This window comes from Dama dama, chromosome 13 (assembly GCF_033118175.1).
Source record: "Dama dama isolate Ldn47 chromosome 13, ASM3311817v1, whole genome shotgun sequence".
Taxonomy (NCBI): Eukaryota; Metazoa; Chordata; class Mammalia; order Artiodactyla; family Cervidae; genus Dama; species Dama dama.
This window is the reverse complement of record NC_083693.1, coordinates 74,576,490-74,604,027: the sequence shown is the minus strand read 5'-3', so window position 1 is coordinate 74,604,027 and position 27,538 is coordinate 74,576,490. Positions and strand designations below refer to the sequence as shown.

The window sequence follows — 27,538 nt, the reverse complement described above, 5'->3', positions numbered from 1 at the left end:
CTCTTCAGTGTGGGTGTGGGGACAAACCCAGGACTGCCTGCCCCTCAGTCCTTGAGAGCGGTCCACGGATGGTACAGGTCCCTGCAGAGGGTACCAGTGCCCACCAGAGGGCGCCAAAGCCCAGCCTTTGTGGGCAACCCCTCCCCCGGTGACGAGGGTCCCAGAGGCAGCCCCTACTCCCAGGCCTTCTGCAGGCTGGCCGGCTCCAGGCTTGGAGAGCTGCAGTGCTCGGGTCTCGGGGGGTGAGGGGCACCCTGTCTGCTCCCGACAAGAGCAGGGATGAGAGCCTGGCCACCGGAGGGGGCAGTGTGAGAACCCGAGGTGACCATGAAGGAGCTCTGGGGCACCTTCACTGTCCTGAAACATGTGGCAAACTCTTCAAGCTCCTGGAGGGCCCTGGGTCTTTGCAGAGCCCCTGCACGGACCACTGTGATCTGAACCAGCGTTCCCCTGCCTGCAGAGGCCGCTCAGGAGGAATTCCCGCCTGTCCCCACGCCCGTCCCCTGGGCGGATTGTGACAAGAACACTTGGGTCCACAGGCCTGGGACTAGCCCCCCAGTTCCTCCCTCCCTCCAGCCGGGAGGATGGTGCAGAGCCAGCCGCAGCCCACCACCGCACACACCTCACAGTGAGCCGGGCTTGTGGGGAGAAGAGGAGGGCGGGACAGGACGGCCAGGCTGGGCGGCCTCCCCCTTCCTTGGGGCCTCCGCGGGCCCAGATGGGCAGCCAGGAGGTGATGGACTCAGGCCAGAGGAAGGACAGAAGGATGTCCCGGAGGGGGAGGTGGGGACATCTGGGAGCTACTTGACAGGGTCCCCAGAAGGCACGTGTGCTTCCTGCCCCTGGATGCAGTCGAAGGACCATGGAGAGGTTGGTCAACATCCTTTCACCGTGAGGGCAAAGCTGAGAGATTCGTGGAGGAAAGACCCGGAGCCTGGCTCCACTGGTCCCGTAATTAACCAACCCCAGGACCCCTGGGCTGGTCAGCTGCAGCCCAGAGCACCCAGAGGACGCTGGTCCTCACCCAGAGAGAGCGACCCCCCCCCCACACCTGTCCTGGCGGCTCACCCCACTGAGGGCATCTGGGTGATGGGTGTCACCTGCCTTGGATGGTTTGACAGAATTATGACAGTATCACCCATGTAAGCTGCAAATCCAGAGTCACCCCACCAAATGCCGCTGAGACCCCTGGGAGCTCAGGAAACACACTGAGGTTTGCTGAGGGGAGAGTGAGGGGGCAGGGACCTCCCTGGCGGGACGGTGGCTGAGACTCGGCGCTTCCACTGCCAGGCACGAGTCCAGTCCCAGGACAGGGAGCCAAGATCCCGCAAGCTGCACAGAGTGACCAGTGACATAAGATAAATACATAGTTTTTAAAAAGGGATGGACTACATCGCCAAATGGCCAAATCGGTGTAAAATTGGAGGATATCTGATGGGAGGACAAAGGCAAAGTCATGGTCAGAGAGGAGAGCAGGGAGTTGGGGAGTGGTAGGAGGAGACCCTTGCCACATACCCAGGGTCCCCGCCATCAGCAGAAAATAAAAACGGTCCTTACTTAACCCCACATACACAGAGGGACTCTATAGAGAACAAAGGTAAACATATGAAGTTAGAAGAAAATGCAGAAGACTCTTTCTAACATCTGGACAGGGAAGGACTTCTTACAGAAAGATCCAAAAGCATAATCAATATGATTTGAAAAAACAACGATAAATTTGACTACATCAGAGCTCAGGCTTTTTCTCAGTGGACACCATGCTGTTGTTGTTTAGTCAATCAGTCGTGTCCGACTTGGCAACTCCAGGGACTGCAGCACGCCAGGCTTCCGTGTCCTTCGCCATCTCCCAGAGCTTGCTCAAATTCATGTCCATTGAGTCTGTGATGCCATCCAACCATCTTGTCCTCTGTCATCCTCTGTCTAGGTTGGTTATAGCTTTTCTTCCAAGGAGCAAGCGTCTTTTAATTTCATGACTGCAGTCACCATCTGCAGTGGTTTTGGAACCCAAGAAAATAAAGTCTGCCACTGTTTCCATTGTTTCCCCATCTATTTGCCATGAAGTGATGGGACCAGATGCCATGGTGTTTTTTTCTTGAATGTTTAGTTTTAAGTCAACTTTTTCACTCTCCTCTTTCACTTTCATCAAGAGGCGCTTCAGTTCTTCTTCGCTTTCTGCCATAAGGGTGGTGTCATCTGTGTATCTGAAGTTATTGATATTTCTCCCGGCAATCTTGAGTCCAGCTTCTTTTTCATCCAGCCCAGCATTTCACATGATGTACTCTGCATGTAAGTTAAATAAGCAGGGTGACAATATACAGCCTTGACATACTCAATAACCTCAGATATGCACACTTGCTCCTTGGAAGAAAAGCTATGACCAACCTCAACAGCATATTAAAAAGCAAAGGCATCACTTTGCTGACAAAGTAAAAGTCCATCTGGTCAAAGCTATGGTTTTTCCAGTAGTCATGTATGGATGTGAGAGTTGGACCATAAACAAAGCTGAGCACCAAAGAATTGATGCTTTTGAACTGTGGTGTTGGAGACTCTTAAGAGTCCCTTGGACTGCAAGGCGATCAAACCAGCAAATCCTAAAGGAAATCAACCTTGAATATTCGTTGGAAGGACTGATGCTGAAGTTGAAACTCCAATACTTTGGCCACCTGATGCGAAGAAGAACTAACTCGTCGGAAAAGACCCTGACGCTGGGAAAGATTGAAGGCAGGAGGAGAAGGGGATGACAGAGGATGAGATAGTTGGATGGCATCACCAACTCAATGGACATGATGAGTTTGAGAAAGCTCTGGGTGTTGGTGATGGACAGGGAAGCCTGGTGTGTTGCAGTCCAGGGGGGTCACAGAGAGTCAGACATGACTGAGCTACTGAACTGAGCTCTTGGCTATTGGGAATAATGATCCAGTTAATTTAAAAAAATTTTTTAAATCTGTTTCTTATTTTGGCTGCACATTGCAGCATGTGGAATCTTAGTTCCCTGATCAGGGATCGAAGCCCTGCCCCCTAAAGTGGAAGCATGGAGTCTTAACCCCTGGACCACCAGGGAAGTCCCCTTCCAGTTAATTTTAAAGAAGCATGAGCAGAAGCTGCCTGCAGTCAAGTCATTTTTTATCTCCTTTTCCTTCTCCTCCTAGGAAATACAAGAGTAACTCTCATACAGCTGTTTTGGGGCTGAGACCTAGAATTGGTTTAAGAATTGAAACACTGTTTTAGCTGGTCCCATAGGCTCAGATATGTAGTATTTTAATATATTTTAAAAGAAATTTACAGTTCAGGACTATATTTCCTTTTTGAGCCTAGAGATGTCCAAGTGTTTTTATTTTAGTTTTTGTTTTCATTTTTGGTTGTGCTGGGTCTTCATTGCTGTATGTGGACTATCTCTAGTTTTGAGGATCAGGGGCTGCTGTCTTGTTACAGGGCATGGGCCTCTCACTGCGGTGGCTTCTCTTGTTTAGGAGCACAGGCTCCTGAGAGCTCAGGCTTCAGTAGCTGGGGCACACGGGCTTAGCTGCCCAGCAGCATGAGGGGTCTTCCCGGACCAGGGATCAAACCTGTGTCTCCTGCATTAACAGGTGGACCCTTAACCATGGACCACCAGGGAAGTCCTCAAAGTTTTTAAGTTTTTAAATTTAAACTTCCAGGTGAGAGGTTCTTTTTGTTTTCTGATTTGTTTTTATCTTTTGGTTTTACTGTGTGGTATCACAGAATGGTGTCTATATGGTTTTATTTCTTGGGATGTATTGGAGTTTGAGGGGAGAGCAGTATGTCAAGATGCTCACAGAGGTTCCCTGGGAAGGGTTGTGAGAGTGTGGGCCCGGCAGCTCTGGGCCGGCCCTGGCCCTGCTCCAGCTTGGGCTGGAGGGACAAGCCTGGCCTTCACATCATCCCCCTGTTCCCATGGAACTGTCCTGGGCCTGGGGCCCCAGCGCCACTGACACGGAAGATCTCTGGGAGCCCTGAGACTGGTGGAATGTGCCAGACCACCACCCCTGCTTCCCCCATCAGCCTGTAACCCTAGGGCCCCCTTCCCAGCAGGCTTTGCCTATAGACCACGACCCTGTCCCTCCCTGGGACCACGCTCGGGGTCAATCTGTGTCCTCAGACCCTCAGCTGAGTGGGGAGGGCATCACTTTGGGGGCCCAATACACAGGAACCCAGTCTCCTATCACCCACCTTTTCTCCAACCTTGGCCTCACTGGCCAGCAGAGGGTGCCCTGGCCCATCCCGGAGAGTCCCAGGAGTTCTCTGGGCTTCCTCCGTGAAGCAAGTGGTAAAAAAACCGGGCAACGCAGGAGATGCAAGAGAGGTGGACTCCATCCCCAGGTGGGGAAGACCCCGTGGAGGAGGAAATGGCAACCCACTCCAGAATTCTTGGACAGAGGAGCCTGGCGAGCTGCAGTCCGTGGGGTCGCAAAGAGTCGGACTGAGCGCGCGTACACACACACACAGACACAGCTGGACACACGCGCACACACACACACACACACAGACACACACGTCAGACTGAGCACACACACACACACATCCCGTCCAGACAGCTGGACACACACACACACACACACAGACACACACACGTCGGACTGAGCACACGTGCGCGCGCGCACACACACACACACACACCCCGTCCGGACAGCTGGTCTAGCCTGGGGAGTCCCGCTCAGAGGCCGAGGAGGGCCGGGCCATCCGGCCTGTGTGGTGGCCCGTCCTCCGCACAAGGTGTGAAGGGAGTCCCTGCCGCTTCCTTTTGCCTCCCGAGCCCTGCTCTAGAAGGGTGTGTGGCTGCGGGAGGCCGTGGGCAGACACCGGGAGACCCGTCCGTCCTGTTGAAGAAAGAAGCGGCTTGTCCACGTCCCCCTCTCCGCGTCCCGGTCCTCCTCCCTGATCACCTCGTGCCCACCTCCCATTGGGAGGAGTGGGCACTGGGGCTTCTAGGAGCCCTGCTTGTATCTCAGCATCCGGGGCCTAGAAGGGGCAGCAGAGGCGGGGGGCAGGGGGGGGGCGCAGGGACGGCGCGCAGGGACAGGCCGGCCCGCCACCTCCAGCGGCCCCTCGTCCAGGGCTGGACTCCCCGGAGGACGAGACCCCAGCGAGTGGCGCCCACGCGTCCTGCGGGGCCACGCGCGCGGGTGCTCTGCACCGGTGCCCACCCCCCGAGCAGCCCATCAGAGCCGCGGGGGACGCGCGGGCCACGCGGGGAGGGGCTCGCGGGGACGTGGCGGGGCGCCTCCCTTCCGGGGGCGAGGAGGAAGCGCGGTTCTGGTCGGGCAGGAAGAGAAGGGGCCGGGGTTGGGGGGCCGAGGTGGGTCTCAGAGGCCCCGGGAGCCCGCCCCGCCCCCTACGCGGGCTCAGCTCCGCCCGCGACAGCGCGGTCCCGGCCCGTCCCCCGCCTCGAAATGCCAAGTCCGCCCTCCCGGGACTCAGACCGCGCGCCGTGGGCCACCAGGCGGGGAGGTTGGCGGCGGGGGTGGGGTGGGGTGTGGAAGGCTGTGGAGAAGGGTGACCCCGACGCAGCGGGGAGAAAGGGGGTAGGGAATGGTGGGAGAGGGTCCCAGGGAGACCCCTCTCCCCCACCCCGGGCGGACTCCACGAGGGGTGGCTGGAGGAGCTGGAGGCGGGCTGGCGATCCCTGGCGAGTCCCCTCTCCAGCCTGGATGTCCCAGAACAGCCCGGATGAGCAAAAGGCTGCCGTGGGAGTCCTGGCCTCTGGCTCTGAAACTACACCGCGAGAGGTGCCCGATTATTGTTAGTTAACGGCTGGGTTGAATCGAGGAAGCCTTTGGAATCATTTCCTTCTCTTCCACTGGGAACCTGGATTTCGACCCAAGAATGTCTCTCCTCCCCTGCCCCACGCTAGCACACGTCTTCTCCAGCAGTCTTCACTCTGAGGAGTACCAGAACTTTCCAAGGACTGGCAGGGACCTGCAGCTCTAAAGGAACCCACTGCCAGTTTCTGGGCTTCCATATGATCTCTTTCCTGAAACCTACCTGCGCAAGAAAGCGCCGGGGACACTGGGGTCCCTTGCCCTCCTGTCCTTTCGCCAGGCACATTCTCCTTTCAGAGAAAGGCTCCCCTGGCAGTCTGGCCCAGGTCCAGTGCTCCTTGGTGACAGCGTTTCCAGGGAGACAAAGGAAAGGCAATTCACAATTTGCTTTAGAATAGATAAAGCTTCCTTTAAGCGAATCACTGCAAACCCAAGTAGCACTTCTGTCTGTTTTCTCTTACGCATGTTTATTTAAGAGCAAACTTGGTTAGAAAGTGGGTGTCTTGGCTCTAGTTGACATGTTCTGAATACATATATAGTGTTCAGTGGCTGCGATGACGATTTCCTAACCTGACTGTCGAGAGAGGTCAGACTGCCAGGCAGTGACCTTGGAGAGAGGGACAGAGCACCAGGAAGAGACGGTGCTCCTTATTCCAGCCAGGGCCCCTGTCAGGGCCAGGCAGCTGCGTGTCCAGGTTGTGTCTGAGAAGGAGAACTCAGGCAAGATGGCTGTAGTGGGGGCATTTGTGGGGGTCTCCAGGACTGATGCTGGAGCTTCGTGTCCGCAGGGCATGTCGTCAGGAAGGGAAGGTCAGGAGTGGCCTGCAGCCTTCTGAGTGGGAGCTGGCGCCCCATGAACACAGGCTGAGATAGTGAGGTGCGTTCTTGATGCCTCTGATCTTGGTAACTGTATTCTGTGAAAGCCGGTATTTTTATTTAGTGTTGCTCTCGAATGGTCTCAGCCTGCAGTGGCTTGAAGTGGGGCTTCGGTTCCTGGCCAGAGACTGAGGTCAAGTCTAGGTGGTGAAGGCACCGAATCCTAGCCCCTAGACCAGTGGTCAGTGACAAGGGCCTGACTCTTTGACTTGGCAGAAAAAAAACTTGCACAAAGATGGAAAGCAGTGAAACAAATATTTATTAGGAGGAAAAAGAGTAGAGTATGTGTGGCTAGACACACGGACAGACTCAAGAGAGCCCTTGAGTCAAGCCCATGTGGCAGATTGAATCACTTTTATGGGGCATTTCTTCCCATTTTCCTTAGGCCAATCATTTTTAAGAATTATTTATTCATTTAGTTTTGGCTGCACGGGGTCGCCGTTGCTGTGTGTGGGCTTTCTCTAGCTGCAGCGAGCGGGGGCTACTCTCTAGCTTCTCATTGCCGTGGCTTCTCCGGTATCGGAGGACGGGCTCCAGAGCACAGGCTCAGTAGTTGTTGGCCCACAGGCTTGGTTAGGGCTTCCCAAGTGGCACAAGTGCTAAAGAACTTGCCTACCAATGCAGGAGAGGTAAGAGACGTGGGTTCGATCCCTGGGTTGGGAAGAGCCCCTGGAGAAGGGCACTGCAAAGCCACTCCAGTATTCTTGCCTGGAGAATCCCATGGACGGAGGAGATTGGTGGGCTGCAGAGGTGAACATGCCCGAAGGGTTGCAGAGTTGGGCACGACTTACACACACACACACACACACACACACACACGGGCTTAGTTGCTCCGTGGCATGTGAGATCTTCCCGGATCAGGGATCGAACCCAGGTCTCCTGCACTGGCAGGCGGATTCTTTAAAACTGAGCCCCCAGGGAAGCCCTGGCCAATCACTGAATTTGCCTGGTTCAGAGTCCACATTTGGTATGCCTCAGGATCCTCCCATGTGAGCACGCACAGCTCTCAGCCAAGATGGATTTCACGGAAGAGGCCTGTGGGTAGTCGGCATCACTTAGCATCACTCCCCTTTGACCTCCACAGAGCCTTTCGGCACATGTCTAGTTGGGGAGGTCTCCCGACCGAGAAAGAGAAACACGTGGTCTGTGCAGGGCCCAGCCTCCTCTCTTAACTGTCCTGCTGTTCTCGTCTTGGAGTTTTCGTCCACAGGGAGTGACTCTCCTATTGCTTTATCCTGGTGGTGGGAGGGCTCAAACTCCTGCCTCTCAAAAGGTATCACAACTTTTCTTGTATCTCTGATCTGTTTTTGTTTTTAAAACATATGTATCATGTCTTTGACCTGGTAATCCTACTGCCTAAACATTAGACCGTTTGTGCTGGCTCTTGCCTGTGGTGACTTGTTCCCTCGTCTATTCTGGAACCTTGGACCATGAGCTTTATCTGAGAAGATCAGGAGAGATCCCCACTGAAGGTGCGTCCCTCCAGACGGGTAGGCTTATATTGCCTCTGGGCTCTGGAAGGAACTGCCAACCTGGGCTCCTTCTTGTTTGTTTCTCAGCTGGCTTTTTCCAGGACCTCAAAGGGATGCTCAGTTTAAATCCCCCCCATACCCACCCCCCCCCCCCCCCCCCCCCCGCCTCCTGCCCCTAGGCCTGAGCTCTCATTACAAATTTTAGGGAAGATCTTTTATTTTTTGTCCTAGGAAGGGCCCAGGATAGGAAATTTTCTGTCTCGTCTCCTTTTGCTGATAGTTTGAAAATATTTGAATTCACTCATTCACTGAGGATCTGGACCTTCTAGGACGTAGACTTTCTGTGGGAGTCTCGGTTCTAAGTGTGAACTTTCGAAAAGCTCACAGTCTTGTCTCTCTTCTCCATGACACCCGAAGCTCTTGGTTACCAAGACTGAAAATTCGGCTTCCCCCACTCCCAGTTTCAGCAGCTTCTTTGTTTGGGTCATTTTCTCTTCCCCACCACTGCAGCTGTGCAAGGAAGGATTTTGTAATAGTTCATTCAGAATCTCTAGTCTCAGCAGATTTTTTTTCCAGTCACCTAAACTACTCAATTGCTGAAAAGGGAGTAACCACTTCTGCTTTGCAGCGTCTGCATCCGCATTTGTCTTCACTAGCAGACCCGCTAGCAGAGATGGCCCAGCACGGCTGCGATGGTTCCAGTGGGCATCAGAGGGCTCCTTTGTTTCCTGCTCCCAGGAGGGGCGTGCAGTTGTTCTCCACAGAGGCCAACGGCAGCTGCTTCGTTCCTGGGGATGCTGTCCTTCTCTGTGCCTAGAGGTACTGAGACCACAGCTCCTCCAGTTGGGTCCAGACTTGGGGGTCAAAGTGATTCTCTCTGTCCTAGAACCAAAGGCTCAGAGACGTTAAAAGGCCCCCAGGAGCAACAATGCCTAGATAATAAGATCAGGCCAGGAGTTTGGGGAGTGGGCACCTGGAATACGGCACGAACTTTGCTATCTGCGATTTCCTGCCATGAATTTCAAGAGGCCGCTTCCACTGGGGTGGCCGGTAGGTTTGCAGGGCTGCCCAACCTTGGGCGGGTGAGTTCAAACTTGGCACTCAAATTTAGGGTTGTTGTTTAGTCACTAAGTCGTGTCCAACTCTGGGCGACCCCATGGACTGTAGCCTGCCAGGCTCTGTCCGTGGGATTTCCCAGGCAAGAATACTGGAGTGGGTTGTCCTTTCTTCTTCAGAGAATCTTCCCGACCCAGGGATCGAACCTGCGCTTCCTGCATTGCAGGTGGATTCTTTACCACTGAACTACCTGGGAAGCCCCAGCTTAGGGTTAGGAAGGTGATTTAGCTCAGTCTGCCATCTGTTCCAACCCAGACATCATTTGTAATAAGGTACAATTTTATATACGTGTTCTTGAGTTTCCTTTGTCCTATCTCTTGAGCGTTTGGGTCTTGGGCAAGAGTAATGAGGTGTCACTTACTGGGTTCTTTCACACCTCTGCATTAACCACTGCCTTATCCTATCTGATTCTATACAGTCTTTTGCATGCAAACAGCCTCAACAAGCAATTAGTAAATTTATTTCATTAGTATACTGAAAAAAAAAAAAAAACCCAGGATAAATTGAGGTTTCATTCAGAAAGGCAAGCATTTATTCAACTATTCAACAAATATGGTCAGTTTAGCTATGATGTATCAGAAGCATGCTTAAAATTCAGGCTGTCATACAAAATTGCATAATAAACAATACAGGACTTATGGGGAAAATGAGGTTAGGGCAGGATACTCAAAATACCTCATCAATGATACAGCTTTAAAAAGATGGGAGCGTTGGACTTCCCTGGAGGCCCAGTGGTTAAGAAACTGCCAATGCAGGGGACACAGGTTCAATCCCTGGTCGGGGGAGATTCCACCTGCCGTGGGGCAACTAAGCCCATGCCTGCTGAGCCCGGGCTCCACGACAAGAGACGCCACTGTAACAAGAAGCCCATGCGCTGCAACTGGAGAAAGCCCGCATTCAGCAATGCACAGCCAAAAATTAATAAAGATGGGAATCTAGTGAAAAAAGAAGGTTAACACAGTTGTACAAGTTAAATTGTTTTCTTAAAAGACATAAATACTACAAAGGGGGCTTCCCTAGTGGCTCAGAGGGTAAAGAATCCTCTTGCATGCAGGAGACCTGGGCTCGATTCCCTGGAGAAGGAAACGGCAACCACTCCAGTATTCTGGCCTGGAGAAGCCCATGGACAGAGGAGCCTGGTGGTCTACAGTCCATGGAGTCACAAAGAATGGGACATGAGTGAGCAACTAACACTTTCACTTTTTTTTTCACTGCAAAATACATGATTCTTTATCTGAAAAAGCTTGAAGTTTGCTTGTGGAAGTAGGTGTCAGAAGGGTTGCAGCTTCTGAGGTATGGGTGAGGTGGTTGGAGAGTTGTAACCCAGTGTGGACGAGGTTTAGAAGGAAACTGGGAGACATTTGAAGTGTGTGAGTGTGTTTTCCTACACACCTCAGTTCAGCTGGTGGAGTTTTCTGTGTTCACGTAGGCTTTCTTGTAAACAAAATCACACAAGATGCAAGATTCACATTATGCTCGAACTGTTTCCTAATTGTTAAATGGTGTTGGAACAAATTCACCTTTTCAAAGCAAGCATCAGAGCAGGACTGTAGGTGTGGAGCGCCTACTGTGTGGGAGGCACTGCCCGACACACAGTAGGTTCAGCAATATACTGTTTCTGCCCTCATGGGAGAGACGTTGTAATGAGGGAAACAATAAACAAATAATCAATTTCATATCATATAATTTGCATACCACCTTCCCCCTAAGTTCATATGTTGACACCTAACCCCCACGGTGATGGTGTTTGGAGGTGGGGTCTTTGGGGGTGATTAGGTCCTGAGAGAGGCGACTCATGGACGGAATTAGTGTTTTTGTAAAATGGACCCCTCCCACCTCTACCCAAGCTCCCTTCCACCACAGGAGGACTTGGCAAGAAGACAGTTACGCATGAGCCAGGAAGCATCTCTCACCAGATGCCGAGTCTGCTGGTGTCTTGACCTTAGATTTCCCAGTTTACAGAAATGTGAGTGATGAATACCCAGTCTCCGGGGTTCTGTCATAGCAGCCCAGAGGAGCTCAGACAGTAAGGCAGTGAACTGTGGGTTCATGGCAGGTGGAGTTGTATCCCCCCGGATTCCTGGGCTGAAGCCCTCGCCCTCTTATAGGTTGAGGTGTTAGTTCCCTGGGCTGCTGTCACCAAAGCCCCACAGACTGGGTGACTCACACAGAAACTTACAATCTCACAGCCTGGAGGCCAGAACCCTCAGGTTGGGTTGTTGGCAGGGTTCATTCCTTCTGTGGACTGTGAGGAAGAATTCGTTCCATGCCCTTCCCTCAATGTTTAGTGATTTTCTAACAATCTTTGGCATCTTTGGCTGTAGAAACACCAGCCCAATCTCTGCCTTCCTCTTCATGTGCCGTTCTTCCTGTCTGTGTGTGTGTGTCCACATTTCCCCTTTCTTAAGGCACCAGTTATACTAGAGTAGGGGCTCACTCTGTTCCAGTAGCACCTCATCTTAACTGATTATATCTGAAAAAACCCTATTTCCAAATAAAATCACATTCTGAAGCACTGAAGGCTAAAACTTCAACATATGGATTTGGGGGGATATACACTTCCACCTGTAACTTACTAAAGGGATGAGGGAAGATCCCTTTCAGCAAGTGATATTTGAGCAAGAGACTTAAATAAAATGGGTGGAGTAAGGGACCTCCCTGGTGCTCTAGTGGTTCAGACTACATGCTGCCAATGCAGGGGGCCCAGGTTCAATCCCTGGTCAGGGATGAAGAATTGATGCTTTTGAACTGTGGAGCTAGAGAAGACTCTTGGACTCTTGGACTCAAGTCCCTTGGACTGCATGGAGATCAAACCAGTCCATCCTAAAGGAAATCAGTCCTGAATATTCACGGAAGAACTGATGCTGAATCCAAAGCTTCACTATTTTGGCCACTTAATATGAAGAGCCAACTCACTGGAAAAGACCCTGATGCTGGGAAAGATTGAGGGCAGGAGAAGAGAGTGGCAGAGGATGAGATGGTTGGATGGCATCACTGACTCAGTGGACATGAGTTTGATCAAGCTCTGGGAGATAGTGAAGGACAGTGAAGCCTGGTGTGCTGCAGTCCACGGGGTTGCAAAGAGTTGGACATGGCTGAGTGACTAAACAACAACAACAAGGAACTAGATCCTGCATGCCACAAATAAGAGCCTTCGCGCTGCAGCTAAGACCTGGTGCATCCAAATAAATTTTTTTAAAAATGAGGGAGTGACCATGCAGACATCTGAGGGAACAGAATTCTAGGGGGAGAGAACAGCAAATATGAAAGTCCTGCGATGGGAAAAGAGATTTTCCTGCCAGAGGAACAGGTCATTGTGTCTAGAAGGTAGCAAGAAGAGTGGTAAGAGATGAGGTGAGAGAATGATTCATCAACAGGAAATATCAACTTACAATTATTAAATTCTCAAAATTAAAGAAGAAAAACCTTATGAATTTATCAGAGTTCAAAAAACCAAAACCAAAACAAACAAAAAACTGCTATTGTTCCCAGTAAAAATGCTAAAGTATAAATAAACAATAACTTTCTCTTATGATAAAGAGTATCAGAGCACACAAACATACATCATATTATTCATGCAATGTAAAGACATTTCTGTTGTTCAGAAATGTGGAGGGATGCCAGCAATTACCTCTTTGGTTCAGTATTGTTATTTTGGTTCAATATTGTTATATTTGCTAAAGCAATAAGATAAGAAAAGGAAATAAGTAATATTCTCCTCGTTGTTTGCAGATAATATGTTCCTACACACTTCCCCTCCCCCCACAATGAGGTATTTTCAGCAATCAGAACTGAATCACACATATACAGAGATCAGACTTACAGTTGTAAAGGGGGAGGGGAGGAGGCAGAGGGATGAACTGGGCGTTTGGGATTGGTAGATGCAAATTATTACATTTAGGATGGATAAACAACAACCATAAAACAACAAGGTCCTATTATATATCACAGGGAACAATAGCCAATCTCCTGGATAAATCACAATGGGAAAGAACTTTTAAAAGAATATATATGTGTATAACTGAGTCACTTTGCTATACAGCAGATATTGGCACAACATTGTAAGTCAAGTGTACTTCCATTTAAAAGCAAATAGAACTGAATCGGTCTTTTATGCACTAGACTGGTACTCTGGGTCCACTTTCTTGTCCTAGTCATGGCTACAGCAACCATCTGGTTGTGCGGGTAGAGCCTGGCCGCCACTTGCCTCAGCTGCACTGCACACCCCTGGGTCTCCACTGCTGCTGCTTGGGATGCTTCTGGAGTTCACTCAACCTCCCGGGCACATGTGCACCCGGAAGAGGGAGTTTGCAGGGCAACCCTGGAGCTGTGAGGAATGGGTACCAGTGGATACATGCCTCCCGGGCTTCTGTGCCTCAGTGGACACTTCTGACATCCTACATGTTTTCTCAAGTACTCCACAGCAATAACACGAGAATACACGTGGTCTGGGATTCCCCGCACCTTCCCCGTTTCTCTCTTCCAGGGCCTCCATTCTGGATCCCAGTGATCACTTCCAAAAATAAACTATTTGCCCACTAGACCAAGTCCCATGTCATAGATTCTGCTTCGGGAGGGAATCTGAATTAAGAGAGTTAGTACCAGAAGAGGCTGTAGAAAGCAAAACTTAGGGGTAGAATTCTAAGATACATCACACACGCTTCAAACCCATGGTAGGGCCCTTATGCTGGTGGTGAGTGAGCCGGTGATGAGCTCTGGCCTGTGGCACAGTTATAATGACTTGCTAGGGGTGGATTAGGATGTGATTCAGGTGGAAGGGGAAGCATGGACCTCCATGCTGGCAGTGGAACTTTAACTGCATGGAGGCAATGGTAATAAGATGGATGGGGCTGGCTGACTTTTGTTTAGGGTTTTCAAAGCCTCAAATAATAATGACAGGCTCAAACCAGCCAACTGTCAATTTAAGGCACTCTGTGAATGTCCGTTAGCCTCACGGCAGCCTGAAGAAACCCTTACCTCCTGTAGGCACAGGGCGCTGTAGGGTGAAAGCTGGTCCAGGTTTATTCACATCTCTGAATAATATTGGTTCTATTTCTCTCTTCAACCATGTTTAAACTTCTATTTAACCTATCAATGGGTATTTTGTGTTAAGTAACATAATAATTATGTTTTCCATTTCTAGAAGGTTTGTTGTTGTTCGGTCGTTAACTTACCGTCTAACGCTTCACGACCCCGTGGACTGCAGCACAGCAGGCTTCTCTGTCCTTACCATCTCCTGGAGTTTGCTCAGATTCAAATCCATTGAATTGGTGATGCTATCTAGCCACCTCATCCTCTGCCGCCCTTTTCTCCTTTTGCCTTCCATCTTTCCCACTATCAGGGCCTTTTCCAATGAGTCGGCTCTTTGCATCAGGTGGCCAAAGTATTGAAGGTTTTTTTTTGGTGGTGGGGGGGAGGTAAGGGTAGAATCTCTTCCAAATTACTTGACCATAATTTATAGTCTCTTGTTCCTTGCTCATATTTTTAAGCTTTTCTCTTAAATCTTTAAACATATATAATTATTTTGTATGTCTGATAACACTCATATCCGCAGGTTTCTGGATGTGATTTTATTGTCTAGTGTTTCCAACGGCTGTCACTCAGAGTGAAGTTTTCCTCATGTGTTTTGTGACTTGTTTTGACCGTGAGTTGCCTAAGTTCCCTGAAAAGTTATCCAAGTGGAGTTGTTGAAACCTGTGTGGAACTTGCATTTCTCCAGAGACTATTTACAGCTTGTCCTTTAAAAAAATTTTTAGTTTTGTTATCCTGCAGTCAGAAAATTAGTCTTGTAATATCTGTTTAGAAATTAAGTTGTCTGTTTTAATAAGTATATAATTACTATTATACACTAAGGATGTTCTGTGCTATTTATAGAAAAGCACATTCTGTCACTGACCACAGACAGTGAAGTGCAAGATGTCTTACCGCCACTTAAACTTTGAGCCTGTGCTGCCAGGGAGGCAGGAAACTCCAGCTCCAGTGATCTTGGGGTGCGGCCCCTCAGACCGCACTGGAATGAGGGAGATTAATCAGTACCCCAAGCCTAGGGTGAGGGGCTGTCTCACCTCCACTTCCGGCCCAGGCCTGCAGGCCTCCTGCAATCCCAGGCCTTCGTGCCTGCCCCCACTATCCCAGGACAACCTTTCTCCTCTGACATCAAGGAAAAGCAAGACGGGTTGTGTAGCTGGAGTGGAAGCTTGGAAATGACTGGGGCAGGGGAGTCAGACCTGGGGAGCCCCTTTAGATGACCCCAAAGCACAGATGCCCAGGGTTTACCCTGCCTGCCTGCTGCTGGGTGAATGGGTACCTGCTTCCATTGTCTGGGTTGGGATGGAGTTATGTGATCTCTACGCTAAGGCCAGGAGGGCGCAACACGAAGCCAGGGGGGTTTGAGTGGGGGAGTGAGATGTGATGAACGTTTTATAAAGCTCTGGACTTTATAAAAGTTTAACTCTGGACTCGGCTCAGTGACAAGAGGGGGCTGGGGGGCCCCGAGGGAAGAAAGGGAGGGCATGAGGGGCCCAGGCCGCAGAATGGGTGCCAGGAGGGAGTGACGTGGGACCCTCGGCCTGAAGCTCCTTCACACGCTCTCTCTTCCCTGGGGTCCCCCAGGCCTGGAGAGGGGCCGCGGCGGCACGGCTCCCCAGGCCTGACCTTGAGTGAGGCCAGTCTGGCTTCGGGCCACGAAACTGGATCTGAAATGTGAAGAAATGCGGCTATTTCCCGGTTGACGTGGAAGGGATCCGGTTACCATTTGCTCTGGGACGGAAGGGGTTCTCCTCGGAGGGAGGGTAGGGAGCCGGGGCTGAGGGAGGGGTCCCCGCCCGCTCGCGGGGTCCTGGGGAAAAAGCAGCGGGGCCGGGTAGCTCGGACCGAGCGGAGACTGAAGCCCGGGCGGCGCGGCCGGTGGGCGAGGCCGGCGCCGGACCGCCCGGGCCGGGGGCGGGGCAGACGCTGCGCGGGGCGCAGGAACTGGGGCCGGCGGAGGGGCGCGCGGGGCCCCCGGCCTGGGGCGGGTGGCATCTGAGCCGCAGGGGGCAGAGCCGGGCCGGGCGGAGCGGGCTTGGGCACAGAGGGGCTAGCTTACCCCTGCCCGGGCCGGAGCCCGCGCCCGGGCCCCCGGGCCCCGCCCCTCCCCGTCGCCCCTCCCTCCCCGCCCCCTCGCCCCTCCCTCCCCGGCCCCCCGCCCCTCGCGGCCCCCGCCAGGCCCCGGCCTCCGCGCGCCATTCCTGCCGCTGCGCGTCCCGCCAGCCGCGCGCTTCGGCCATGGCGGGCCTGGGGCTGCGACCGGCCAAGGGCTACCGAGTGGTGCTGCTGGGCAGCGTGGCGGTGGGCAAGACGGCGCTCGCCACGCAGTTCGCCTGCGGCAGCTTCCCGGAGCAGTGCGAGCCGTCGGTGGAGGAGCTCTTCAGCAAGGTGATCGAGGTGAACGCGGCGCCCGCCCTGCTGGAGATCGTGGACACGGTGGGCGCCGAGCACCTGGTCACCCTCAAGGACCTGTACATCAAGAACAGCGACGGCTTCGTGGTGCTCTACAGCGTGTGCAGCGAGGCCTCGTTCGAGGCGGTGCGGCCGCTGCGCGAGCGCATGGGCCGGCTGCGGGGGCCCAAGGCCGTGCCTCTGGTGCTCGTGGGCACCAAGGCCGACCTGGACGCCCAGCGCCAGGTGCTGACGGCGCAGGGCCGCGCGCTGGCCCGCGAGTGGCGGTGCCCGTTCCTGGAGGTCACGGCCAAGAGCAAACTGATGGTGGACCAGGTGTTCACGCAGGTGGTGCGCGAGATGGAGGCCCTGGCCCCGCCCGAGGAAGAGGTCCCGGCCGTCCCCACCAACGCGCAGGAGACGTGGCCGTCGGAAAGATTCATCGGCTGACGCGCGGCGGTGCCTCTTGCCTGTACTCATCGCTTTTCCTGATTTCTGAAGCTCCCTTTGCTCCTCTGCCTTTTTAAAGAAAGTTATTCAGCTGTAAACAAGTGGTTACTTCTATATATTGACTCAAATCCGTGCCTCAGACTGTCCACAGAGCTTCTTAAATATTTGTCGAGAACTTTGCAACTGTATTTACTTCTGACAGTGCTGGGAGGAGAAACCAAAAATCAATTTTTTACCTCCTGTATGAAGAAAGGCTACCCTTTTCTTCAGTGGAATTTGTTACAGGATTTTTGTTTTGGTGATAATTAACACCTTCCAGTGTCATCTGACGTTTGATATTGATTGAGGAACATGAACTGAAGTTTCAGCTTTCCATTCCATGAGGCTCTGATGTGTTTCCCTCTCATTTACAGCCTTGAATTGCAGTAGTATTTTCCTCTCTGCATACTTCTAAATATAGTTATGACATACATAGCCATGGTTTGAAAGGGATACTGTATACTCTGGGAGGGGGAAAATCAACTGTGTACTCGGGCAGAGATAGCTCAGCTCTGCCTTCAGTTTTCTAATTGACACTTAGTTGATTTCTACATCTGTCGATCTGTGAATATATATGTGTCGATAAAGTGAAAATAAAATGACTTTAGAAGTCGATAGTTTTTGATATTTGTCTTTCTAGAACTTAAGCTACAGTTCCTAAAGTTTCCGTACACCATATCTTTGGTTTTCAGTTATTTTCCAGGACAAGTTAGTTACTAGAGTGAAAATGGGCCCACCGCTTTCTCCGTTTCTGCAGAAGTGCTTTCGACTGCAAGTTTTTTCTTCTTGTCTCTGGCCAGAGTCAGATATGTTGTCTGAATACCTGCCTAGTTTAACACCAGTACTGAAATAAAAACAAAACATGAAGAAACTTTTTGCATAGTTTTCACGTAACAGTAGAGATCTTTCTTGCACTGGCTTAATTTAAAAAATTGGTCTTTGATATGAGTTGCTTGTGTTTGTTTGCACAAGTTAGTAATTTTACCTCCCCCACTGCAACAAATTTTTAAAATTTAGGAACCTAGCTTAGCTATTTGAAGTGAAAGTCGCTCAGTCGTGTCCGACTCTTTGTGATCCCATGGACTATACAGTCCATGGACTTCTCCTGGCCAGAATACTGGAGTGGGTAACTGTTCCCTTCTCCAGGGGATCTTCCCAACTTAGGGATTGAGCCCAGGTCTCCCACATTGCAGGCGGATTCTTTACCAGGTGAGCCCCCAGGGAAGCCCATAGCCATTTGAACATCTAAGAAAAAAATAAAACAACAAAGCTCTGTGCCTGTGGTCTAAAATAATTCCATTAAAGGAAAGTTATAGAGTGGCGGCTACACTAGGCTCTGGGTGTTATATTTACATTGTATATGATATTTGACCAGAAGAATGGATTTTAACGCACACAAAAATATTTTAGAACCTCACAGTGCCTGAGAACTAGTTTACCCGGAGGAGGCGGCTAGGCCGGGACTTCCCCTGTCTTTTACTTCTTTCTCTTTCCCCTGGACATTGGGGATGGGGTGGCTGGGTGCTTCCTTTTGAGCCTTGAAACCCAGCTAGCCCGCAGCTCGCCTATGACCCTCTCTCCTGGGGTCACTGCTCCAGGCAGTGTTACCTCACACCCTCTTCCGGAACCATCATTTCTCCAAGGGGATGGTTCGGACACAGGGAGCGGGGAGGGGTGGGCAGTCAGGAAGCCTCTCCTGGCCTCAGCTTGGTCTGACGCTGCCCCCTACTCCTGCTGAAGCAGAGGTGAAAACCCAAGACCCTTCCCTGACCAGATGTGGGCTGCACAGAGAAAGCCCGGGTGGCGGGGGGAGCCGGAGGGAGCCGGGGGAGTGGGAAGGTGAACAGCAGTCCCCGCCCACCCCTGAGAGCTGGGCCCCCAGGACTGGAAGTGGACGACCCCTTAGCCTTGCCTTTCTGACTCCACTTGCTTATGCTGAGGCCTCTGGGGAGGTTTTGTGTCCCTGGATCCCAGGCCCTCTGGATATCAGGCCTGATTCAGGAAAAAAATTCACAAACAGCCATTTCTTTCTTTAAATTACTAGACTCGTCTCAGACTACCACTCAGATCCAGGTGTCCGGCTTGGAGGCCAGGGGCGTTCCTAACTGACCGGTCATGACCAGTCAACACGAATGACCGGGCCCATGTGATGAGCTCAAGTGACCGCAGGAGTAAGTATGAAGCAGCTTTCCAGGTGTATATGCACGCACACACACACAACTGAAGACCCACACCCTGATTTTCTTTCTCTTCCCGCATTTCTAATTTCTGATTTATTTCTGTTCCTTACCAGCTGCCTGCAGTCCCTCTGGCCTCGGTGAGTAAGCCAGTGGCCGACATGACCCCTCGTCAGGGTGCTGTGTACCGGAAGCACTGTGCCCAGCTGAGGGACCCTGACGCTGTGGCCGCCTGACTTGCCGTCCGGAAAGGGGTGCTCAGATCTCCAGCCCTTCACCTAAGACTGGGTTGTAGACTGTGCCCGCTCAGTATAACTGGAGAGTGCGAAGCTGGTTTCCAAAGAGGACGGAACCGTCACTCACCCACAAGAAGGGCGAGTGCTTGAGTCTCCAAGCGCCCTGCCACTCGCCACTCGGGGCAGATCTTTTTCTTGCCGGTGTGGTATGGTTTCAGTTTGTGTTATTCAGATTGCGGGTGATGCAAGTTTTTTGTTTTTGCAGGATCTCACTTCCCTAACCAGGGATCGAACCTGGGCCCTCAGCAGTGAAAGTGCCAAGCCCTAACCACTGGACCACCAGGGAACTGCTGATGCTGAGATTTCTTTCGGGGATTTTTTTTTCCTGTATTTCAGCCGTGCCATGTGGCGTGCGGGATCTTAGTTCCCAACCAGGGATCAAACCCTTGCCCCCTGCATTGGGAGTCTGGAATCCTAGCCATTAGACCATCAGGGAAGTCCCTCTTTGCCCATTTTTGAATCAGGTTATTTTTCCATTGTTAAATTTTAGGAGGTCTCTATATATTCTGGATGTTAATTTTGTGTCAGGTATGTGATTTGCAAATATTATTTCCCATTCTGTGGGTTGCCCTTTTACTCTGTTATAATGTATTTTGATGCACAAAATTCAAATTTTTTCATGAAATCCAATTGTCTAGATTTTCTTTTGTTGTCTGTGACTTTGGTATCATTTCAAAGAAATCACTGCCAAATTCAAAGTTTCCAGGTTTTGACATATGAAAACATAGGTTTATGACTAGTCTATACCTTTGGTCTGTATTTTGTCTTTTATGCGGGTACTGTACTGTTCTGGTTACTAAAGTATTGTAGCAGTTTTGAAACCAGGAAGTTTGTCTTCCAGCTTTATTCTTTTTCCAGGTTGCTTTGGCTGTTTGGGATCCCTTGGCACTCCATATGAATTTTACAATAAGTTTTTCTATTTCTGAAAAGATGTCATTGGAATTTTTATAGGGATTGCATTGAATCTGTGGATTGCTTTGTGTAGTATTGATATGTTAATGATATGAGGTCTTCCAATCATAAACATGGAATCCATTTATTTGTGTCTTTTAATTTTTTAGCAATAGATTGTCATCTTCATTGTACAAGTCTTTTCACCTCCTTGGTTAAGTTTGTTTCCAGTACTTTACTCTTTCTGATGGCATTGTAAATGGAATTGTTTTCTTAATTTCCTTTTTGGATTGTTCATTCTTAGTGTATAGAAATGCAACTGATTTCTGTCCATTGACTTTGTATCCTGCCGCTTTGTTGAATTTACCACTTCTAACAGTTTTGAGTTGTTTTTCTTTTGTGGAATCTTTACCGGTTTCTCCACATAAGATCATATGAGCAGAGATATTCAACTTCTTCCTTTCCAATTTGGGTGCCTTTTATTTGTTTTACTTGCCCTAATTGCTCTGGCTAGGATTCCAGTACAATGTTGAATACAAGTGGTGAAAGCAGACATCTCTGCCCTGTTCCTGATCTTAGAGGAAAAGTTTTCAGCCTTTCATCTCTGAGTATAATGTTCATTGCGGACTTTTATATATTCAGTTTCTATTACATTTAGCTAATTTCCTTCTATTTCTAGTCTGTTGAGTGTTTTCTTTTGTGAAAGGGTTTGAATTTTGTCAAATTATTTTTTTGGCATCAATTAAATGTGGTATATACATTGATTTTATTTTTTTTAATTTTGTCTACATTGGGTCTTTGTTGCCCTGGGCATGTGGGATCTTAGTTCCCCAACCAGGGAATGAACCCACACCCCCTGTGTTAGAAGGGTGGAGTCTTAACCACTAGACCACCAGGGAAGTCCCACATGGATTAATTTTTGTATGTTGAGCCGCTCATGCATTCCAGGAATAAATTCCTCTTGTACATGGTGTATAAGACTTTTTATGTGTTGTTAAATTCTCTTTGCTAGTATTTCATTGACAACATAGTTGATTTTTCCCCCCAGTTTTATTGAGATATATTTGACATAGAACATTGGGTAATGTTGTACACTGTAACATTGTGTAAACATTAATGGTGTACAATGTGATGGTTTGATACACATATATATTATCAATACAAAATGATTAACACAGTTCAGTTAGATAACACATCCTTCACCTCCCATGATTATAATTTTTGTTGTTGTTGTGATAAGAACATTAAAGATCTACTTTCCCAGCAACTTTGAGTATGATTTTTATCCTCTATTCCCTATCCATTTCATGGTTTCTTTCCTCTCAGCCCAGACCTTGGATGATTAGAGTTCTTTACCCAGTAGAAAGACCCAAGCATTCATTCCCAAAGGATTCACGTGCTCAGTAGGTTTCTGCCACTTTTTGGTTGATACTGCTTTATGATAACCTTTTACTATTGGAACAGAAATACCAAGAGGCATCTCAAAGAACCCACTTGGTCTCTGGGTACAACAGTTAGAGTAAGCTCCTCCACCACCCCTCAGCTCCCAAACTCCTGTATTCTGACTTTGGGGAAAACAACAGCACCAAATATGAGCCCCTGATTAAAGAATACGCCAGAAGCCGTAAGATGGAGCCCCATCCTCTCCGAGTACAGTCTCCCAGCTGGTGCTGCCCTTGTCTTCAGAGCCTGTCCCACCTTCCCATCAGGCCAGCTACTTGCGGGTGAGCGAATAGAAATAGGACCATTGCGCTCCATGGGCATGGCCTATTACTTTGTTTCTTCTGCTGTAAAATCAATCCTCTGGTCATAGAAATGTTCTGTGGGTACCAGGAAGGTCTACAAGCACCCTGCAGATCTGTGATGGTGGTGCTGGCAGAAGCATTAGAGGCAGAGAAGGCAAAGCCATATCCAGAATAAACGTCTGCCCCAGGGACGGCGAACAGCTGCTCCTTCCACAATGGGGGAAATCTAATGTCATGGACTTTCCACCAAGTGAGGAGTATTCCCGTGGAAGATGATACCATCATAGGGGCTCAGTGTTGGTCTCTGCTGTAGGCAGGTTAGATCCTCGATGGTGATGAAGCCAGATCAGATGTTTTGAGGCAAAATCCATGATGCGGGGCCCATTTGCAGCCTCCATCCCTGCAGCCTCGGTTTTTTCGTGCATGGGCCCATTGAACAAGCACCTGGGGGATGGCTAAAGTGGCTGAAAGGCACAGGACAGACTGTCCTGCCCAACTGATTCTTGACAGCCTCCTCTGCAGAGGTGCGTGAGGGTGGGTATTCACATGCGGTAAAGTACCTTCACACTCGAGGGAGGTCCAGCCTCATTTCTCTTCCCCAGGTCACCCCAATACCAGTCTTCCAATCTTGTTTTTTCCAACTCTTTGATGGTCCAGCCCAACCCATTAGCAACTGTCCATTAATCAAATGTAGAGCCATACTTCTAGCCATCTTGCAGTCCAGACAAAGTGGTTAACAACCCAGTGCTTGAATGGTTGAAGTGAAGACCACAGGGAGGCTTTTCCTTCAACACTCTCCTTTAGGGTCACCTCTAGGTGGGATGTAGGGCAGCAGCCATCCATTTCTGGACCATCTGTAAACCAGGAGCGAGGTTTTCCCTCCTCAATCAACTAGTCATAAGGCCCTCCCCATGAGGCCACAGGTCTGGACTGTGGGTGGGAGACCAGGCAGCCGGAGGAGGTAAGAGACACAGCCTATGAGCAGATGTTGACAGACTTCTGAGGCACGTGGTCTACCTTTAAAGGCACCGAGGACCACGATTTGACCAAACGCCCTGGGGCGGCAGCACAGGGTCGCCAGCTTCCCAGCCCGCAGAGATGCACACTTACGCCTGCGTGCTGGCCTGGCCCTCGCAGCGGCACCGCGGGGGCCTCCCGCTGAGCAGAAACAAGTTCACAGACAGTGACCGGTGTGGATCAAGACAAAAACAAGAGTGCTCTGTAATCAGGTCCAAACACAGACAAAAGTGTGAATACTTTCAAAGCCACAAAAAATGATCAAACACTCTCCACTCTTCGCTACTATGATGAATGCTTCTTTACCAAGCACAGGCTTCCCTTCTCGGAGGTGAGTTGTTATGATATTCAAGCATGTAATCTCCCCCACTTCCCCACAGCATCTAATCCAGAGCAAAGCCCTGCTTCCGATTCAACTTTCACTGAAACCACGTCATACAAGCCCATAACCAGCTGAAACTGTGCTGAAGCCGAAGCTCCAATACTTTGGCCACCTGATGTGAAGAATGGACTCATTGGAAAACGCCCTGATGCTGGGAAAGACTGAAGGCAGGAGGAGAAGGGGACGACAGAGGATGAGACGGTTGGATGACATCACCCAGTGGACTCACACTCACTCACATCGACTCAATGGACATGAGTTTGAGCAAACTCTAGGAGACAGTGAAGGACAGGGAAGCCTGGTGTGCTGCAGCCCATGGGGTTGCAAAGAGCCTGACACGACCGAGCGACTGAACAACAACAAAACCACCTCATGTAAGGCCATAAGCAACTGAGAAACTTCATGACTCCCACGTGTGTGTTCCCCTTACTGCAACTGCAGAGTAAAGTCAACTTTTCTTTTTTGGTTGTGCCTCACAGCATGTCGGATCTTATTACTAGTTCCCAGACCAGGGATCGAACCCGTACACCCTGCAGGGGAAGTGCGGAGTCCTAACCTCTGGTCTGCCAGAGGAGTGCCCAGAGAAAGGCCAACTTATTTGGTGATAGGCGTGCTCTGCGGTCTTTAGCTGGAGGGCAGCCACACCACCCATCACCACACCACCCACACCTGTGGTGATAAGGCCACATCATTTGTGGCAGCCAAGCATGTGGCCATCAGGGTGCAGGGAGCAGAACCACTGCAGATAATCTAAGCGAGGCTGACAGCAGACACAAGGCTCTGGACTGGGCCTCTGAGAACCACTTCCAGAGGTGGGGGTGGGGTTCCACCCTCTGGCTCTGCCTCCAGAGTCAGGAGTCTGCCAAACATCCAGAGCTGCCGTCCTAGGCTGGGGCAGCCAAAATAGATGCTCCTGCGGCTGCTGTCCCTGCCGTCCCTGCCTGCCACCGCCCAGGCAGCTGGGAGGAGGCATCAGAACCTGCCCACCCCTTCTCCATCTTGCTTGTCAGCAGAAAAGAGCAGAGAGCAGCAAGGACATGGCCTCCGCCCCCTTTCCCCCTCCAAACCTCCTGGAAGATCACAGTTGGCTGACTCCAATTTCCAAGCAGACCTGGGTGGGAGGAAGTGGAGACAGGCAGCCGCAGCAGCTCCCCCAGTGTGGCCTCGAGCAGCTGTGCGGCCCATTTCCAGATTTCTCTTTCTTTCTCTCTCTCAAAGGAAACCATACTTTTGTGTTTAGCCCCACAGGGTCCCCACTACAGACTGGCGCAGGGAGGAGCCGGAACCCCCCTGTGGTCTGAGTCTGGGACTCTGACTGGGGTTCGACAGCAAGAGCCAAGTATCAAAGGTGGCAGAGGGGTTCCTGGGGCTCCCTGGGAAAGGTGGGCCCGCCCTGACCTGTCGGGGGCGGGGGGCCGGGCAGGCAGTGTGGGGGCCCCTTGTCAGATGGCCTCTGGTGAGATGCGGGCAGATGCTCAGTCCCAAAGGCATAGAGGCCCCCGAGTCGTCGGAGGGCATCTTGGGGAGGGACGGCACTGGCGCGCTGAGGAAGCCCACGACGTGGGGCGGGGGGCGATCCCTTCAGATCCCATCCCCGGCCTGGGTGAGTGAACCCCCGGCATCCCGGACGGGCCTCTGGCGCCTTCCTGGAACCTCAACCAGAGAGGTCGGGCTTCCTGGGGAGTGGACACCAGAGCGCAGCCTCCCCGAGGTCCTGTTACACGTGCGTGTTGTGAAGTCACACTCGGCTAGTTAATGAGGCCCGCCTGCATTCCAGGGACGGCCGCAGACCGCGGGGGAGGACGCCACCGAGTCGGACTGGGAGACCTGGGGCAAGGGTTGGCGGCCGGGGGCGGGGCGGCTGGGGCGGCGCATTCCTGCGGGTGGAGGCGGGCCCCGCGGTCCTGCGGGCTGACCACGCCTCCCTCCCGGACGACCACGCCCACCAACGACCACGCCTCCCTCCCGATGCCCACGCCCTATTAATAACCACGCCTCTCTCCTGGATGACCACGCCCCATCAAAACCACGCCTCCTTTCGGGGTATTCACATTCCCGCCCCCGCCCAGGTGGCCACGCCTCCCACCAGGCTGCTGACCCGCCTGCCCCGGACCCGGGCGAGGCTGCGCAGAATCCACTTATATGGAAACTTGGTACTTGTTCCTAGATCGCGGTCTGCTGTGCTGGGAGGCCGGAACGCAGGAAGACCGGGCGGCCGTGGGCCGGGAGGCAGGGGGCCGGCGGGTTACTAGGGGCCCCTGGACACCGGTCCCCGCCGGGCGTTTGTGCTGCGGCGGCGGAGGGGACAGCTCTGGGACGAAGACGCACGTGGGTGGCAGGGAAGGAGCCTCTCAGGGCAGCGACTTCGGTGCGTCCTGGGTGACTTGGAGGGAGGGGCGTGCCCACTGGAGGACTTCCTTACTGTCGGTGTAAGGTGACCCCGCCGGGAAGTGTGGAGGGAGGCCCACCCACTCTCGTGGGAGGAGGGCAGTGAGTCTTGGTTTCCAAGGCTTCAAAACAGAGTCCAACCCCTGGGAGGGAGAGGACACCAAGGAACCTCAGAGCCCGCCCTGCGTGGGGTTAAGAACTGAGCTCTTTGGTCTTGTTTTTGAGGCAGGTAGTGAGATAAAAGCCATCACCTTATTTATATGAGGGACTTCCCTAGTGGTCCAGTGGCTAAGACTCAGCTGCTCCCAGTGCTGGAAACCTGGATTCCACTCCTGGTCAGGGTACTAGAGCCCACATGCCGCAACTAAAGAGCCCCTGAACCTAAGAGTCAGTGCAGCCAAATAAGTAAATAAATATATTTTAAAAGAATAAAGCGTTCTCGGGCTGGCGGCTAGGCCCGCACTTCCCTAACCTTCGAACCCCGCAGATGCCGGTGGCCGTGGGTCCCTATGGACAGTCCCAGCCAAGCTGCTTCGACCGCGTGAAGATGGGCTTCTTGATGGGTTGCGCTATGGGCATGGCGGCGGGGGCGCTCTTCGGCACCTTTTCCTGTCTCAGGATCGGAATGCGGGGTCGGGAGCTGATGGGCGGCATCGGAAAAACCATGATGCAGAGTGGCGGCATCTTTGGCACATTCATGGCCATTGGGATGGGCATCCGATGCTAATTAGGGCAGTGGTTGCCCACAACATGCACCCCCTCCCGTCAGTTCCATCCCATGTGTACTATAATAAAGCAAGTCTTTGAGTAAAAAAAAAAAAAAAAGAATAAAGCCATGATCACTTTTAATAGAGCTGTTCTTGACAAAGTTATATAATTGTAGATCAAACTACTGTTATGAGATTTGTTTGGGGTTTATTTTATTTTGAAGCATGTGATCCCTACAGCTGATGAAGTAGAGAAGCCACAAACCAGCACAAAGGGCAACTTTTTAAAACAAGCGAAAAAGAAATCCTCCCTAACGCTGCAAAAGGTAAAAACTTTGAGAAAAGAGTTTCCCATATATCACTATGAAAAACCGGAATCTAAAAAAGGACTTAGGTTTGATAGGTTTTCTGTTCCAAAGCTGATGCTACTTTTAAGATATTCAAGAGCTCAGATTGAATAGAGGGATCAGCTAGTACCTTTTAAAATATATTTGAAAATTTTGGTTTCATTTGTTTTAAAGTTTTTACTTGGTTTTAGGTTTGAAGGGTTCGTTAACAAAAGAAACCACATTTTTTACAGAAGACTATTTGATTTTAATCTCAATATACAGTCATTAAAGGAAAAGAAATAGAAACAGTAGAAGTAACAGCATATACTTCACTAAATTGGGCCAATGACCTACATCCAGACTTAACAATGCTGGAAGTCCCTCGTTAACAGCAATCTGTAGTCCCAACTGGGAAAGGATTCTGGGTGGTGTGTCCACCCCACCGGGGAAGCTCCCA

General features: G+C 51.1%; 2 protein-coding genes and 1 non-coding gene across 3 annotated transcripts; 2 read left to right on the top strand and 1 right to left on the bottom strand.

Moving 5' to 3' along the window:
* Window positions 1-16,447: 16,447 nt before the first annotated feature.
* On the top strand, window positions 16,448-17,764 carry LOC133068269 (ras-related protein Rap-2a-like). Its single transcript, XM_061159493.1, has one exon. The coding sequence runs from the start codon at window positions 16,508-16,510 to the stop codon at window positions 17,108-17,110; it is 603 nt and encodes a 200-aa protein (XP_061015476.1). The 5' UTR covers window positions 16,448-16,507; the 3' UTR covers window positions 17,111-17,764.
* Window positions 17,765-19,835: 2,071 nt separating this feature from the next.
* On the bottom strand, window positions 19,836-19,908 carry TRNAE-UUC (transfer RNA glutamic acid (anticodon UUC)). The gene has a single exon. It is a non-coding gene; the product is annotated as a tRNA-Glu (tRNA).
* Window positions 19,909-26,499: 6,591 nt separating this feature from the next.
* Window positions 26,500-26,870, top strand: LOC133068519 (reactive oxygen species modulator 1-like). The gene has a single exon (XM_061159731.1). The coding sequence runs from the start codon at window positions 26,533-26,535 to the stop codon at window positions 26,770-26,772; it is 240 nt and encodes a 79-aa protein (XP_061015714.1). The 5' UTR covers window positions 26,500-26,532; the 3' UTR covers window positions 26,773-26,870.
* The last annotated feature ends 668 nt before the right edge of the window (window positions 26,871-27,538 follow it).

What these genes read in the sequence shown, in the direction of transcription:
- LOC133068269 (XM_061159493.1), top strand. Translation starts at nt 16,508, where the DNA reads ATGGCGGGCCTGGGGCTGCGACCGGCCAAGGGCTACCGAGTGGTGCTG.
- LOC133068519 (XM_061159731.1), top strand. Translation starts at nt 26,533, where the DNA reads ATGCCGGTGGCCGTGGGTCCCTATGGACAGTCCCAGCCAAGCTGCTTC.